Source organism: Paramormyrops kingsleyae, chromosome 6 (genome assembly GCF_048594095.1).
Source record: "Paramormyrops kingsleyae isolate MSU_618 chromosome 6, PKINGS_0.4, whole genome shotgun sequence".
In the NCBI taxonomy this organism is placed as follows: Eukaryota; Metazoa; Chordata; class Actinopteri; order Osteoglossiformes; family Mormyridae; genus Paramormyrops; species Paramormyrops kingsleyae.
In genome coordinates this window covers 16769421-16785767 of record NC_132802.1, presented here as the reverse complement: position 1 = coordinate 16785767, position 16347 = coordinate 16769421, and the positions used below count along the sequence as shown (strand labels likewise).

The 16347-nt window shown below is 49.3% G+C and overlaps 1 protein-coding gene across 4 annotated transcripts in view; it reads right to left on the bottom strand.

Annotated features, from left to right (window-relative positions):
- The window catches only part of camkk1a (calcium/calmodulin-dependent protein kinase kinase 1, alpha a), a 45402-nt gene that overhangs the window by 12406 nt on the left and 16649 nt on the right, over window positions 1–16347 (bottom strand). For all 4 annotated transcript variants that reach the window (XM_072713764.1, XM_072713763.1, XM_072713766.1 and 1 more), the window contains exons 3-8: window positions 8642–9043; window positions 4965–5012; window positions 4495–4548; window positions 3288–3339; window positions 2973–3106; window positions 234–270 (exon numbers count right to left, since the gene is read on the bottom strand). In XM_072713764.1, the coding sequence (XP_072569865.1) occupies window positions 234–270; window positions 2973–3106; window positions 3288–3339; window positions 4495–4548; window positions 4965–5012; window positions 8642–8947 (631 nt within the window). In that variant the 5' untranslated portion in view covers window positions 8948–9043. The remainder of the gene's footprint in view (window positions 1–233; window positions 271–2972; window positions 3107–3287; window positions 3340–4494; window positions 4549–4964; window positions 5013–8641; window positions 9044–16347) is intronic.

Genomic DNA, 16347 nt, shown 5'->3' with positions numbered 1-16347 from the left:
TTACTCAAAGAGGCTGGCAGGTGTCTTCCTCCAATTCTCCAACCTCCCCAGCAGATCCCACCCCCCCTCCTGGAGCCTAGAACACGCAGTGGACAGGCTGTCCGGTAAGCCGGACATGGACGGTGCCCCCCCCCCCCCCGTGTGAATGCAGGACCCAGTCCATGTGCTGAATCTACGAGCCCCCCGCTGTGTTTTCAGCAGCAGAGGAGTGGGGCGCTCGGCCAGTGACTCACCCATGTGGAGGTTGTCTTCAGACGGATCATCGAGAACCTGCACAGAGAAAAGAGGACATCCAACGTCTGGAAGGTACACTGATTCACTGATATACCTTTCATGTCATGCCGGGGACCACACACCCACATCACATACACACACACCCACACACCCACACACCCAACCACACACACACACACACACACACACACACACACATGACTACCTTAACCCCTACCCAGCCCTAACCTTAACAGTAAGTAACCAAACAAAATATGAGACTTTTGGCATTTTTACGTTTTTGATTACTTTAACAGATCTTTGTGGGGACTATACAGCATCAAAAAAACAGGTCTATATTATATTGTGTGGGAAATTTGGTTGACACACATACATTCACACACACACATTTGTATTCATATCTTTGTGGGGACTCCATTCATTTCTATGAGGAAAACCCTAATCCCAGTAATAACAACCTTCCCCTTACCCAACCCTAACCTTAACCATTCACAGAAATTGCATCCATGGATATTTATAAAATTGAATTTCCTCATGGGGACTGAAAAAAATGGTCCCCACTTCAAAATAACAAATTCTTTATCATGACCCTCCCACACACACAGCTGATTAAACATCTGCATAAATCCGACTTAAGCATATTAGCAAACCTAATCCTCACACGCAGCCCCAAGCATTAACATACGGAGGTGCACTTTTAAAAGGTCTGCCATTATACGAACACTAATGGACTTTCAGAAAATGCAGAGGCAGCCCTCAGAAAGCGGCAGCCCTGCTTCTTAAATCGATCTGGCTACCTGACTTAACACTAACGACCGGGTTAATCAGAACTGGTGTGGGAGGCGGCCCCGGGAGCCCGGCGGGGGCCGACCGTCAGGCTCATTAAGCCAGTGGAGGAAGGAGCCCGTCAGGCATCCTCTGACCAGCGGCTTCCTGCCCTGCACTCCTGCCTACCGGCGGCTTCCCGCCCTGCACTCCGGCCGACCGGCGGCTTCCCGCCCTGCACTCCGGCCGACCGGCAGCTTCCCGCCCTGCACTCTGGCCGACCAGCGGCTCCTGCCCTGCACTCCTGCCTACCGGCGGCTTCCTGCCCTGCACTCCTGCCTACTGGCGACTTCCTGCCCTGCACTCCTGCCGACCGGCGGCTCTTGATTACCGCCTGATTGCTTCAGCGTCTGACCGTGATTGGCGAGCCACCTAATGAGGCCTCCAGGGAGACTGGGAGGCACTTATTTCCAAGCCAAACATCTTGGCTTTGAACCTTGGACACTCTGAACCTCATGCAGACCTTGGTCCCAATGTGAGGTGGCCATTAATACAGAGTGCTACTTAAGGCACAATCAACCTACATCCCCAGTAGCCACGGTGCGGGATGGCAGCCCCTCAATCCCATCCTGCAACATCGCACAGGAGCCAGCAGCTGCTAACAGGTCCCCCTCCTGCCATAAGCTTTCCAAGCTATTTCTCCAGAACCCTCCTTTTACCTTCCCACAAAAGAGGCTGTTCGTGGGGTGGGAGAGCCATACAGGTTCCGGGGCCTTACAGCCTTCTCAGCATTTCAGCTGTTATCTTATGGAGTCACTGTGAAACTGAATATGCTAAGGCAGGCAACTGATACTAAAAACAAAACAAAAATAAGCCTTGTGTACCCAGACAAAGCATGGCCAGGCACACACTGCCATTCAGAGAATTAGCATATGGCGTTAGCACCAGAGCTACACCTGCAGGCTACACAGCACTCTGCCAGCAAGGCACTGCCTGGGAGGGAGGGAATCCCTCTGTGAAGAACCCGTCTATTCTGGCTCTGGCATAAACAGCGGGAGGCCATTTCCATATCAGAAAGGTATCAGCAGGAAGAATAGAGGAATGGAGGAATAAGAGGGACAAACTGGGAATGGGTGGGAAAACAGAGGAATGGGAGGGACAAGTGGGAGAATGAGAATGGGAGGAGCAAACAGCAGAATGGGAGGGACAAATGGGAGAATGGGAGGGGCAAACAGAGGAATGGGAGGGGCAAGTGGGAGAATGAGAATGGGAGGGGCAAACAGAGGAATGGGAGGGACAGATGGGAGAATGAGAATGGGAGGGGCAAACAGCAGAATGGGAGGGACAGATGGGAGAATGAGAATGGGGGGGGCAAACAGAGGAATGGGAGGGGCAAGTGGGAGAATGAGAATGGGGGGGGCAAACAGCAGAATGGGAGGGACAGATAGGAGAGTGAGAATGGGAGGGGCAAACAGCAGAATGGGAGGGACAGATGGGAGAATGAGAATGGGGGGGGCAAACAGAGGAATGGGAGGGGCAAGTGGGAGAATGAGAATGGGAGGGGCAAACAGCAGAATGGGAGGGACAGATGGGAGAATGAGAATGGGGGGGGCAAACAGAGGAATGGGAGGGGCAAGTGGGAGAATGAGAATGGGGGGGGCAAACAGCAGAATGGGAGGGACAGATGGGAGAATGAGAATGGGAGGGGCAAACAGCAGAATGGGAGGGACAAATGGGAGAATGGGAGGGGCAAACAGAGGAATGGGAGGGGCAAGTGGGAGAATGAGAATGGGAGGGGCAAACAGAGGAATGGGAGGGACAAATGGGAGAATGAGAAGGGGAGGGGCAAACAGAGGAATGGGAGGGACAGATGGGAGAATGAGAAGGGGAGGGACAAATGCTGGAATGGGAGGGACAAGTAAGAGAACGGGAGGGGCTTATTTCTTATTTGTATTTTTAGGAGCCAGCCCCACCTCCACCAGCTTGACAATGTTGACATGGTGCAGCTTCTTCAGGATGGCGATCTCCTGGTAGACCCTCTCCAGCGGTCCCATGACCTTGGCCTGCTCTCCCTGGGCAGCCTTGGCACCACGAGGCGGGGGGCGGCCTACAGATACACAGCCAATTCGGCATCAGCAGCAAAACCGTGACGTCACATGGGAAACACTGTCATTAAGGCGCTGACCCAGATACAGGGTTAGTGTTACCATTAAAAAAGGTGACGAGGCCATGCTACAAATGACCTGGCAGAGATTTTATTCCGTAATATAAGACGACATTTAACCTACGGGGAAATCCGCACTGCTTCACCATCTTCTTCTTGGAAACTAATTTCATTGCCTAAAAAATAATAAGATACAAGCAATTAGGAAATCTAGAGACAGGAACGGTGCATTAAACTTGCTGCATGGAGACAAAATTAAAAATAAAAGCACCCTGCTTTCCTCTCCCAGCTTCTGGATTTCGTTAAAAAAACAATAAGGTATGTAGTTTCCTGGAATGTGCCACAATTTTATGAACTTTTTTATTCACTAATTCCTTAGATACCATCTCAGCTGTGAGAGGCACCCCGGCCTTCGCCGTCCTCCAACACACTCCTCCACTGGACTGGGACGTTTACACACTGTGGGTCACATGACATGGAGGGTCACAGTTGATTGGAGCAGCTGTGTCTGGGAGCCATTCGGTCCCAGGTGGAGATAAGACAGTGAGCCTGGAGTGCTAAGGTGTGTGAGGAGATAAAGGTTCACACCGAGGGCGGCAAGAAAGCGAGTGTCAGCAGGAGGTGCCAGCAGGAGGTGCCAGCAGGAGGTGTCAGCAGGAGGTGTCAGCTACCATTTCGCTGTCATTTCAGATGTTGCTAGTGGGTACATTTGTGAACATTAAAATCTATAGTATGTGGTGTGTGTGTGTGTTGAGGGTGGGATGCAGGGAGAGGGGTCAATTATTTAGGGCACCCACTAACAGCCGTTCCTTTTCATCTGTTAGAGACCAGAGTCTCCAAGATGCAGTTTAAACGAAATTCCCTCTGAAACGCTCAAAACAATTCGCTTAAAACGACCCCTGATCGGCACTCAGCGGGGCCTCAGAAGAGCCACTAGGGGGCATAATTAACACTTTAAACATACGGCCCCCCTGTGGGGACAAAAGCAAGTCATCAGGTTCCTAAAAAAGAAGAATCTGTTCAAGGGTAACAGTTTCTGTTCATAAAGTTTCTGATGTGTACAGCCTTCTACATCTGGGTGAGAGCTGGGTTTGGTCCAGTGCACAGACTCACTGGCCACTTGGTGGGGGTGGGGGGTGTGTTTTTTTGTGGCTGGCACCCAGACCCCCTCTCAGCTGGCAGCCGGCTTGGGCAGCAGGCGGAGCAGCTGGGAAGGCTGCGTTACCAGCACAGGGACCTCGAGTGGGAGGACCGGGCCCAGTTCCCAGCAGAGACGGAAAGCAGGCCCACACTGCACCAAGCGGATTGCTGTCCGGCCCGCGAATACTCACGTAATACTTATCTTCGTCCTCGTTGTAGACCAGCTTCACTACTCCATACGAGCCCTGCGTGAGAGAGGGGGGGAGGTCGGCCGTCAGGCAGCCGCTTCCGGGACCTTTTACCGCGGTAAGAGCATAGGAACCTCAGCCTGCCTGGCCCAAAAGGACACGTTACATAAACACGGGGGCACAGACAAAAAGGAGGGCAAAGGCCTCAGCAGATTACACGAGAAACACTGCCTGTCATCAGATCGAGGGACATCACGAGCGAGCGGGAGCCCCACACTATCGGAGAAACCGGAATATCTGCTTTGGGAGCTGAGCCGACATCAGCTGTATGTACAAAGCTGATTAACCATGTTTTATAAATGACTGATTAGGGTGACGAAGCAGGGCTGAAAAAGCCACACTATGCGTTCACCTTTAAGGCTAAAGAGAGTCACCACAGGAAGGAAGCACCCCTTACAAATACAGCTACTCACCTTCCCAATTTCACTCTCAAGCTTGTACTGGTTCAACTGGATGCAGTCCTGCAGAGAGAAACAGGGGTGCTTTTATGCAGGAAAACAGGCGCAGGGATATAGGCGCAGGGAAAGGGGTGTAGGGACACAGACACGGAGGAGGGAAGGTGACACGGCCTGGAGAGCAGGAGCTTCTACACCTGTGGAGGGCTCCAGTGTGGCAAAAGGTGACTGAGAACCCAAGCGATGCTGTGGGCTACATACTTAACGCTGGGGGAGCTAAACAGGGCGGGGAGACGGAGCAGCAACGTGGCAGGCAGCACGCTGTATTTTCCGAATATTCAGCCTACAGTGACAGGCCGCACCCCCATGACCTGGCTGTCCAATGAGGAGGCAGAGTGCAGCATCCATGGTGGAGCTCCTGAGCTGCGAGACGCGCTCAGTGTTGAAGGGGGGGGGGTGACTCTGAGAGGCCGCTGTAAATCAAAGACGGCCCCCCCAGCCTCGTCCAAAGCACCCTGCCCGCCTTCCAAACAGCATTTTAATGGAGAGATAGAGGCATTTTACTCAAGCTCCTTGTAAATGGCCAATCTCACGTCCCCCACATTAAGGCAGATTTATAATCCCCGAACCTTAGGATGCCCGTGTGCCTGGTCATACCTCTATGTGCTACTTAAGGCACCATTGATGTTTTTCACCAAGCCAGCAGACCGGTAAAACAAGGAAAGGAAAAAAAAACATTAATAATTCACAGCACAGTTATTCTTAGTGTTTGTAAACAAGCAGCGTCGCTGGTGGCTGTCACTGAACCCCACACGGCGGGACAGACACAATTCAAGAGGACGTCCTCAGCAGGACAAACACTACACAGGTCACATGACCCACATCATCCACCACAAAGATGGCGAGGGTCTTAGTGTCACATGATGGCAAAGACCACATGATGTTGGCTGATGTCTGTTACGGTTCAACCTGAATGCCACGTAACACCCCCCTCTACAGAGAGAAATCTGTAGCTGCTAAGTAACACACACACACACACACACACACACATGCACACACACAGCAAACACGCACACACACACAGGCACGTACGCACATGTAGGGTAAACATATCCTTATGGGGACCGCTCATTCATTTCAATGGGAAAAATGCTAACGCTAACTATGACAACCTTAACCCCTACCCTGCCCTAACCATAACCATAAGCAACCAAGAGTTTTTGCATTTTAAATTTTTCATAGCAGTCACCGATTTTTATAAAATAGAGTTTTCCCTTATGGGGACCATGAAACCGGTCCCCATAAGGGAAAAAAATGGATATTTATCACATTATGGGGACATTGTGTCCCCATAAGGATAGGTAAACCCGCTCGCGCACACACACACACACAATCGGACACACACTTCCTGGTAAGACACTGGTAACTGAATTTCTCAGCCAGAGGCAGTCTGCTGGACGATCGATACCCAGCGGTCTGTCCTCTGCTTGCCGGAACCCATCTCAGCCGGGGGGTGAGAACAATGACACCGTTTCACACCAGCAGAAATCGACAGCGCTGAGAAACTCATCCATACACCACACGCTCAGGGGTGGTGAGACTCCAAGGAACGGTGTCTCTGGGTATCACTGACCAAAGACAAGGGGGAAGGTTCACTCTGCACCGTTCAGAGCCGCAGCCGGTGCTTTTAGTCTCACTTAGGAAAAATGAATGAATATGCAGACTTAAATGTGAAACTGGTCCATGTTATGCAAGACAAACTGAAAAAACTCTGCATTTACTGACTTCAAGCTGTGCCGATGCAGACTCCACAATGCCGCCACCCCCCCCCTTCCTGGCCTACTGACGGGACACACTGATACACCGACACCATCTCTGCAGGATGTCCAGGGACACAAAGTCATGGCTTAACCCCAGAATCTGTCCCTCACCGCTACTAGCTATACAATGGCAGCTCCGTTTTGCAAACGTTAATTTAACGTCACGCACGGTATATGTTCAAGTTGCTGCTAAAATTATGCCACACTGTCCTGCCAGACCCAGTCCTTAATTCAGAGGTATTAAATAATTGAAGGGACACGACTTACAACAAGGAAACAAACATGTGACAACCACTCACAGCGCTCTTTTGACATGCTGTCTTCGGTCGGACCAAATTAGCGGTGACGTCTTAAAACCTCCTTATGAATTAAACTAGATGTCACCTCTCACTGAACTGTGCTCTGGGTACACAGCTTGTTGCTATGCAAGAAACAATTTTGCTTGAGACAAAAAACATACACTAAATTTAGACATTTGTGGTTGAAAATTGGCCTTTCTCCCTGATTTCGGTATAAAATGCTGAGGCGGGGGCTGTAGGTTATGGTTAGTGGGGGAGGACAGAGGAGAGAAAATGCTGGATAGATCAGAACATCATGCTGCCACGGCTTCAATCCCGTTACCCTTCATGGACAGAAATGTCATCCCTTTCAAAAGAGTCCCCCTCCGAAACGTGCCAAACAGGAACATCAAACCGCTGTCGAGCTTGGGGGTGCAGGCAGGCAGCACCTCCCTCATGTGGTTCTGCAGCTGTTTCACACTGCAAGCAGTGCTTTCCCAGTTCCCTTTAAACAAGAGCCTACAAACCAATGTCACTGATTTTGTTACAACAGCAAACATTTTGTTAAATGTTCCACTGGAAGCAAAGAGAGGTGTCTGTCTGCATGACATCGACTCGCAGGCGCTACGGCTGACTTTTGCAATGGAGATAAAGGCAGATAACAAAGCTGTCCTTTAATAAAATTATATATATTTGTATGTTTTATTTGTCTAAGCAACATAAATTGCCCCTGGTATCTTCATAGAGCAGCTCAGTGGCCAGTGCAACTTAGGGTGATGAGGAAGCAGCTTTATCACAAAGTCCTGGCCACACTCACCCAGCACTGACAGCTGATGGATGTGACAGGTGAACCGGGGTCTGCACTTCAGCTACATCATAAGTATATGCTATTGCTCAGATGGATGAACTCATTTTCTCATCGAATCAGGCTTTTCTGCACCTGACCTGTGGTGAAGACAGCAAAGGCTGTGCCCTGAGATGCTGTCCACTTGTGATGGTATGGATTTGAAGTGGTATGGCTAACGGATTTATAGCGGCATGGCTAACGGATTTGAAGCAGTATACCTAACGGATTTGTAGCCGCATGGCTGACGGATTTGTAGCAGCATGGTTGACAGATTTGTAGAGGTATGGCTAACGGATATGTAGCGGTATGGCTAATGGATTTGTAGCGGTATGGCTAACGGATTTATAGCGGCATGGCTAACGGATTTGAAGTAGTATGGCTAATGGATCTGTAGCGGTATGGCTAACGGATTTGAAGCAGTATGGCTAATGGATCTGTAGCGGTATGGCTGACAGATTTGTAGCGGTATGGCTAATGGATTTGTAGTGGTATGGCTAACGGATTTATAGCGGTATGGCTAACGGATTTGAAGCAGTATGGCTAATGGATCTGTAGTGGTATGGCTAACGGATTTATAGCGGTATGGCTAACGGATTTGAAGCAGTATGGCTAATGGATCTGTAGCGGTATGGCTGACAGATTTGTAGCGGTATGGCTAATGGATTTACAGCTGTACAGCTTACAGGACAGAAACAGAAGCCTTAGCTTGGCCTACACTGTCTCTCAGTGAGGACGTGCTCCGAGCCTCACCTGGGTGTCGGAGATGGACACGTGCTTCGACTCGATGGTGGGCCTGCGCGGCGCCCTGGGGGATACGTGGGTGCCAGCCGTGCCCCCGGCCGCTGCGTACGTCCCTCGCTCTTGCAGGGACAGCTTCCTGCTGGACAAGTGGGGCCGTCCGCCTGGCTTCTTGGGTTCGGCGCCCCCCTCCCCATTCTTGAGGCTGGCCCCGGTGCTCGTCTCGGGGGGAATCAGGCTGACGGTCGCCACCCGGTCGGCCAGCTCCGCCTGGGGCTCGGGGTCCGGGCCGGCCCGACACCCGGGGTCTGCACTCATGGCTATTGCAGGGTGCTGTGTGTAACTACCGCAGGGACACAAGGCGGGCTCGTGGCGCCGGGCATCAACCTCACAGCAGGTGGCTTCTCTCAGGCCCTGCAAGGAGAGGGGACATGAAGAGGGGACATGAAGAGGGGACATGAAGAGGGGACATGAAGGTACAACTGACGCATCCTGACACTCCGGCTTAGGGTCACATTCAAATGTTTAGTGTTCGCCCTTTATTTTGAACTTCAGTCGATAAAAAACTAAATGAAAGTTATTCATAATAAGGTGCACAGCATCCAGTGCAGGTGCCTCCCTGCCTTGCAGGTCCCCCGTGTCGAGCAGATGCCCCCCAGCTACGATATTGCTGTTTCCATTGCATAACCGTGTATGTTTCAAAAGCAACTTCTTGCTCCTAGAAGCCTCCGACAGAGACATAGCACAGGGCACACAGAAAATCTAAGCAGGAAGTGGATATGGGCCGCAGTCACATGTCTCATTGGCAAGTCATCTACACCGACACAGAGTGAGCTATTTGGACGTATGACTTCCTCCAGCCATTCATACTCCATACCTGCTTTCCCATTTCAGGGTCATGGTGAGCCTATCAGAGGAACCACAGGACAACACACACAGGTTTGTAATTATATCTTTGAGGGGACTCTCACTTCTATGGGGAAAACTCTAATCACAACATGACAACCTTAACTCCTACCCAGCCCTAACCTTAACCATAAGTAACTAAGCAAAATACGAGACTTTTGGCATTTTTAGATTTTTTATTACAATCACAGATTTTTATTAAATTGAGTTTCCCCTTGTGGGGACTGAAAAGGTATTTCCAACAATGTCAAAATAACAGGTTTTACCACACTTTGTGGACATTTTGGTCCCCAAATGTGATTTATGCAAACACACACACAAAAATGGAACCTTCCATTTATCTCTATGGGACAAACCCTAATCCCAATCAGAACTCCAAATCCCTACCCAGCCCTATCCTTAACCATAACTACCCAAAATACAAGCCTTTTGGTATTTTAACTTTTTTTGATTGCATTCACAGATATTTATAAAATTGAGGTTATCCAAATGGGGACCTGAAAAATGTCCCCAAAAGTAAGGAAGGTTTCAGGTTTTATCACACTTTGGGGACATTTTGGTCCCGAAATGTGATCTATGCAAACCCACACACACACACACACACACACACAATGAGCTATTTATAGACACTAAGATAGGTGCGTTTTTGAACTAATCTACAAAATCAAATCAATTTTAAATACACATTAACAAAATGACCAAAGGAGCATTTTAGCACTGGAGAGCATCTTATTCTTTAGTTATGGAGGCCGCATGTGGAAATTCTCTGTCGGATGTGAGATCTGAAATCATAGGTAAACATCACATGAACATCACGACACTCTCCCGGAAGAAGGCTGCCGCAGGTCGAGCTAGACGAAGGCCACCATGGAACACGGCCTAATTGTGCCTCACTGACATTTGGCTGGCTGCGTGCCAGGCAGGCCCCCCCTAATGCAGAAAACACCGAATTCCCCACGTGGGTCGCCAGGGCCCCCCTTCAGTGCCTGTGTGTCAATGTGGATGGAAAGAGGGAAGGCAGAGGGACGCTAGATGCCAAAACAGACATTATTCGGGACCTCTAGCAGCGCTGGGAACGCGGACGGTCCGCCTACACTCGCCATCACGCCTCCACACCGCCCCCCACTTCAGAAGCACTCAAGCGGAATTAGCCAATTAATGCTCTAAGTGATTCCGGTTCCAAACAGAAACCCAGGGGGTGGGGGTGCATTGGAGTGGCATCCTCAGAAGATGAGTGCATCCTTTCAGGGTCTCCAGTAGACATCTGCAGCATGCACTAAACCTCGGGTGTTTAAAGGAGGACCCGGAAGAGACCAGAACGGTTAAAGGGGTATTTTAACGGCGGCGGCATGCCGCCGGGCCTGTCGCGGGGTCTATCACCCGACACGAGAGGCGCCCTGTGTTCACACGTTACAGAGAAACGCGGGTTAGCCGCGGAACGTCGTCCGAGTCGCATGGCCGTGTTCCCAGCACTGCGGTGACATCCAGCGTCACTGCAGAATGACGTCGCTCTTGTTATCATTTCCGCATCCCGTCTTTAAACTGGAATACGGTTCCCTGAAAGCGCTGTAATCTTTTATAACATGCCGGCTAAAACCAGCAAAATCCCCAAAGAGAATCACCATCTTTTCAGGAAAATGACAGTATGACACACATCAGCAAAGCAGCTATAGGGACCGTCCATTATTACCCAAGGCTGACCGTAACACGGCGTTCTGAAAGAAGTGTGCGGCCCTGTGCCACACAGACACAGGGCACATGTCCTGAAGCACATACAGCAACAGTCAGCCTCCATGGAACCTCACAGACTCTATAAGCAGCATTTAAATACTTCCTTTTTCACTTTTCTTTAAGGCAGAGGTGCTTGACTAAACAAACGTTCTTATAACAAATCCTTTCCAGTTTTGCCTATTTGCAATTTGGGTTAAGTACCCACTCAAAGGCCCCCCTGGGACCTGAACCAAAAACTAGGGGTTTACAGACAGAGATCCAGGGCATACCCCAGCTAGTACAGGGTGTGATGCTGCATATAACCTGAAGGGGGCACACACCCAAGAAAGTGCACCCACACACACGCACACATCAGGGCAATACATATTTATGAAATCAGCTACCCAGAGGTGGAGACCATGCCACCTTCACACATTAATTGGAGGGTGGGTGTCAAACCCCCTCCAGAGACCTGCGATGACAGTGACCCTTCCACAGTGCCACCAAGCCCTCAGATTAGATCACCTGACCCAGGTTCAGTGACCTGACGTCAAACAAGTGCAGGCGATCACAGAAGATACCACGCCCCCCCCCCCCCCCCTCTGCACCATCCTGCACGGTCCAGAAAACGAACATGTATCTCTTGCCATGTTTAATCTACGGCGAAAGCGGGACATTAAAGCCCGTCTCCGTCTGCGCTGACAGGCAGCAAAAGGCCCGTTAGCTGCTCAGTGAGGAAACGCCACGGATTCACACAAGTAATAAAATTACTTCTTCTGTGGGTTTAATTCCTAAGCCTGTGCATAACATTTACATTTAAATTTATTTAGAGAAAGCAGGGCCAGCTGGCCTCTGGGACGATTGGGATTAAGGGCCTTGCTCAGGGGCCTGACAGTGACATCATTCCGCTGACCCTGGGATTCGAGCTGGTGACCTTCCGATCACAACCATGGCATCTTAACCCACCGAACCACGCAGCGCCTGCATTTGTACTGGCAGGCATTACAGCACTGAGTGAGGATTCAGACCACAGCTCATCTTCAGCTTCACCAAGGTCTCCAAAGGGGGGGGGGGGGGGGCAACATTTTCAGCGCAAATGACTCTGCAAGGGACTGTTGCTATAAACCAGCCCCACTCTGCTACAGAAAATGAGGACCACAAGCAGCAAGAGAAGAGGGAGGGTTTTACTCCACGTTTTCGCAAACAATGAAATGCATGCCCTCTGCTAGAGGTCTGGCTCGATAACGAGAATCCTGCGGCTCCATCATGATCACGGACCACAATGCACTGCGCAAGAGAGCAGGACACACTGACCACAAGGACGTCCAGCAAAATCGCAGAGAAAAGCTGCACCTAACACCCGATTACACACAGAAAGGATCACGTGCACACTGCTGAATGCTTAAGCAGGAGCTGCCCGATTCCGGTCCTGGAGGGTCAGTCTGCCACACGGTTTGCAGATTTCCCTGCTCAAACGCACCTTATTCAGCTCACCAGCTAATAGCCGGGTATAGTAGGTCTCCTTGAGCAGGGCAATTTGCAAACTGTGTTTTAGACTGGCCCTCCAGGATCACAACCCGGCAGCTCTAGCTTAAGGAAATGCACACAAGCATGCAAGCCGTACAAACACGCACATGTGCATAAACATTTAAATACCAGTATCACGCCATTCAAAATCTGACACATATGAGACCTACACAGGGAAACAGTCATTTTAATAAATGTAGGACCTGTTTCACAGTCACGCTGCTTGTCAGATAACATCAGATCACCCTCATTATCAGTACAATGCCTCTTTGTGGACTTTTCTCAATTTATCACCCTGGATGACAGAAGGTAACTGGAATTAAGCAGATCAATGGAGATTCTGAAAGGTATATATTTTATTTTACAGACATTTTAAAGCAATAGTCTTTCCAACCCCTAAATTATTATGAAAGCTCAGACTTGTAAATTTCTCTTTAGAAAAACCAGCAACAGGCCTCAGCGCTGACTCATCACGGTTGATCCTTGTCTGTTACTTGGAAACTGGCACTCTGAGTTGTTCTTACGCTGACCAGAAATAGACAATTACCAGCACATAACTGGCAGCACAGTTTGATCAAATAAGCATTAAAGCATTAGATTAAAGTTACTTGGGTTAGCTACCTGTTCTTCCCAATTTCAGAATTAATAAAGCAAATATGACAGATAATAATAATGATTCCGTAATTTCATTAATTGTCGTAATGGCTTTTCAACGTTTAAACCATGGGTACTCGACGTACGCTGTGGTTTGTATTTATGGAATCATCCACGCAGCTGCCGTCGGCCTTGTGGCAATCGGCGAGCAGCACAAGTGGGATGGGGTCCGGAGCCTTTTCTGCCTCATGTGGGGGCACCGTACGTTCTGTCCCTCGCCGTGCCGAACTGCGGCGTACCTTCCACCTGCCGAGGCCCGTGGTGCGTGGAGGATGGGGGGGGAGGAGTTGATGCGTCACTCCAGGCTGGCTCCTTCGGCTCCTCCATCGCCGCATTCCGCTCCGACCCTTAAAGTGCCCATTTAACAATACGCTCTGTCTATCCGAGAAACGTTACGCAACACGCCCAGCACTCGTGCCCTCGCGCTGATTCACACGGCACTGCCGCACTCCTAACTAGTGTTATTTCCACTCGTTGATATAATGGCTCAGGATACAGCCCTCGGTGAAACGATGAAACGATGCCGAAATGTAAACATCACTCAAGAAAAACGAACGAACTTTGCCTTCCTAATCGAAGCGTAAATGGTACAGAGGGAAGGCAAATAGGGCCCTAATTCTTCTCGAGGACCTGCAGTGATGTTCCTCGTGACAACAATCATTTATCTTACAGGTAACCGTTCTTTAACCAAGCTCCGTGCAGCTTTAAAAGACAACCGTCTTGCCCAACACAATGGTATGACTTTTCAGTCACCAGGACCCTGTTCACAGATATATTTTGACATTTAACCATCTGTTCTATCTCAGATATGGTTTGCTTTTGCCTGCATAACAATCTGAACAACGCACCTTGTCCACATGCAGGATAAACAGAGCGGCGTTTGACTTCGAATGCCGCATGCCTGCAAGCTGTCGGCTTCACACAAGATCTGTATCCGGCAGGCTAATGCCTGAATTGGATTTTCCCTCTGCTCAGCTGAAAGTTACATGAGGGTCCCATGAATTATACATGGCCTCTGCCCCCCAAGGAGCCACAAATTCCCCATGACACACTGCAGCAGCCATCTGGACGTCTTCCTGCCCCAAGCAGGATGGGAATCATGGACGATTCCGTACTAAAACTCCTTTGGATGAGGATCTCTGACTGCAGTTCTGACGTTTCAAATTTTTTTTGAGTTATGTACTGTTCCGAGATGAGCTAGCGCTCCGCTTGCTCCTGGCACTTACATGACATTTTACACCATTAGTCGACATACCATCTCATGATCTTCAAGTTCTCCGTCATTATGTAAGATTGCAGTATATGATTCTTCAACGTGACTATGTGATTCAGAGGAACTAACAAAAGGCAAGAGCCCATCAATCGCACATTTCATTTCCTGGCATCATTTCATGCCGATCTGACACATCGACTTAAGGAGTGTTCCTCGGTGGCACCTCTAAAAAGCTCATGTTAGACTCTCTTTGTTCAGATCTAAACTGGTCCTGGACCCACTTTGGTTTGTCATTTCTGGTTTTCGATTAATGTTGGCCGAGGTCTTAAACATCAGGACTGATTTGGTTGGTTGCCCTCAAAGCTGTTTTGATCCCCCTCCCCCCCCCCCATCACTTTTGCTTAAGGCAAAATGGTTCTCTGTCCTGGGTGTCTGTGCTCTGCTGTTTTACTGATGACCTTGTAAATTGCCTTGAAGGAGGATCTTGTGGCTGGGAAAGTAGAAAAGCTCATGTCATGCGGTTCCTTCAAGAAGCATCCCTCCAACTGCATCATGGACCCTCTTAGACCAGCTTGAGGTACCTCGAAGAGTCACATGCCAGCAACCAGTCAGTAAAACAGAGTCAGTAGTAGACACACAGAGCTTGTGTCCAATCAGATTTGCCCATGGGCAATCAGTCTTCCAATCAGCATGTGTCTATGAGCCGACAGGAAACAGATTCATCACCACCTTATGAACTCCCTCCCAGCAAGGGACCACAAGTTTATGTTAACTACTGCACTGTGTACGGTAGGAATAGGGTCACCTTTTCATGTGGGCAGCTTCTCGTAAGGGCTTGCATCATTGGTAGGTCATTATAATGATTTAATAAATGCTGATATTTAACTTGTGACTCCACAAAGCTCATGTCAACGTTGTTACATTGCATCACTCTCAAGCTGTCACTCTGCTGGCCTCATGACTGTTGTAGTCAGACCACGGCAAGCGTGCACTGCCTCCTCAGCCCTCGATGAAGGTGTCGAACTACAGAAAACGGTGACTGATGGCGGAGGCGTCGCCTCTTTTTACTTTGTACTGACATCAAAGCAGCAGCTAAGGAGCCATGCTAATATGATCTATGCTAATGTTCCTCTATTCTGACAGCCTGGGCTGGTTACCAATGGCTTCTTTCCACACCTCAGCATTACTGGTTGTGTCACCTCTGGAGTTCTTTCAGCTTGGAATTTATTATGTAGCCGAGTCAGATTCCAGATATATACACAAGACAACTTTGCCTGCTGGGTAAAGGTTTTCTATGGCCACCCTCGTCCCTATTGGCTGAGAATGGCCACACCCTGCCCTGCGGTAGCTACTGAAAAATACAATGTGACCAACACAGCACTGAAGTGGTGAATAATAATGCACTAGCCTTCATCCTCCCCACACACTCCCGACTTACGCAATAACAGCGAAACCTGGTGCAATGACTCTTTGAATGCAATATTATTCAGACCCAATGTCTGAATCCAGATGTTTCCAGAATGCTGACTGCACAGCATGCGAATTGCACTTCTGGAAAAAGTATTCAGTACCTTTACTTAAAGGCCATGTTTTTAGTAATTTATGAACATATTCATTATAAACATGGCTATATTTATAAACAGGCATAACACATTATAGCCATGTGTATTATGCATTATGACTGCCTTATGAAGCTCTGATCTATAAT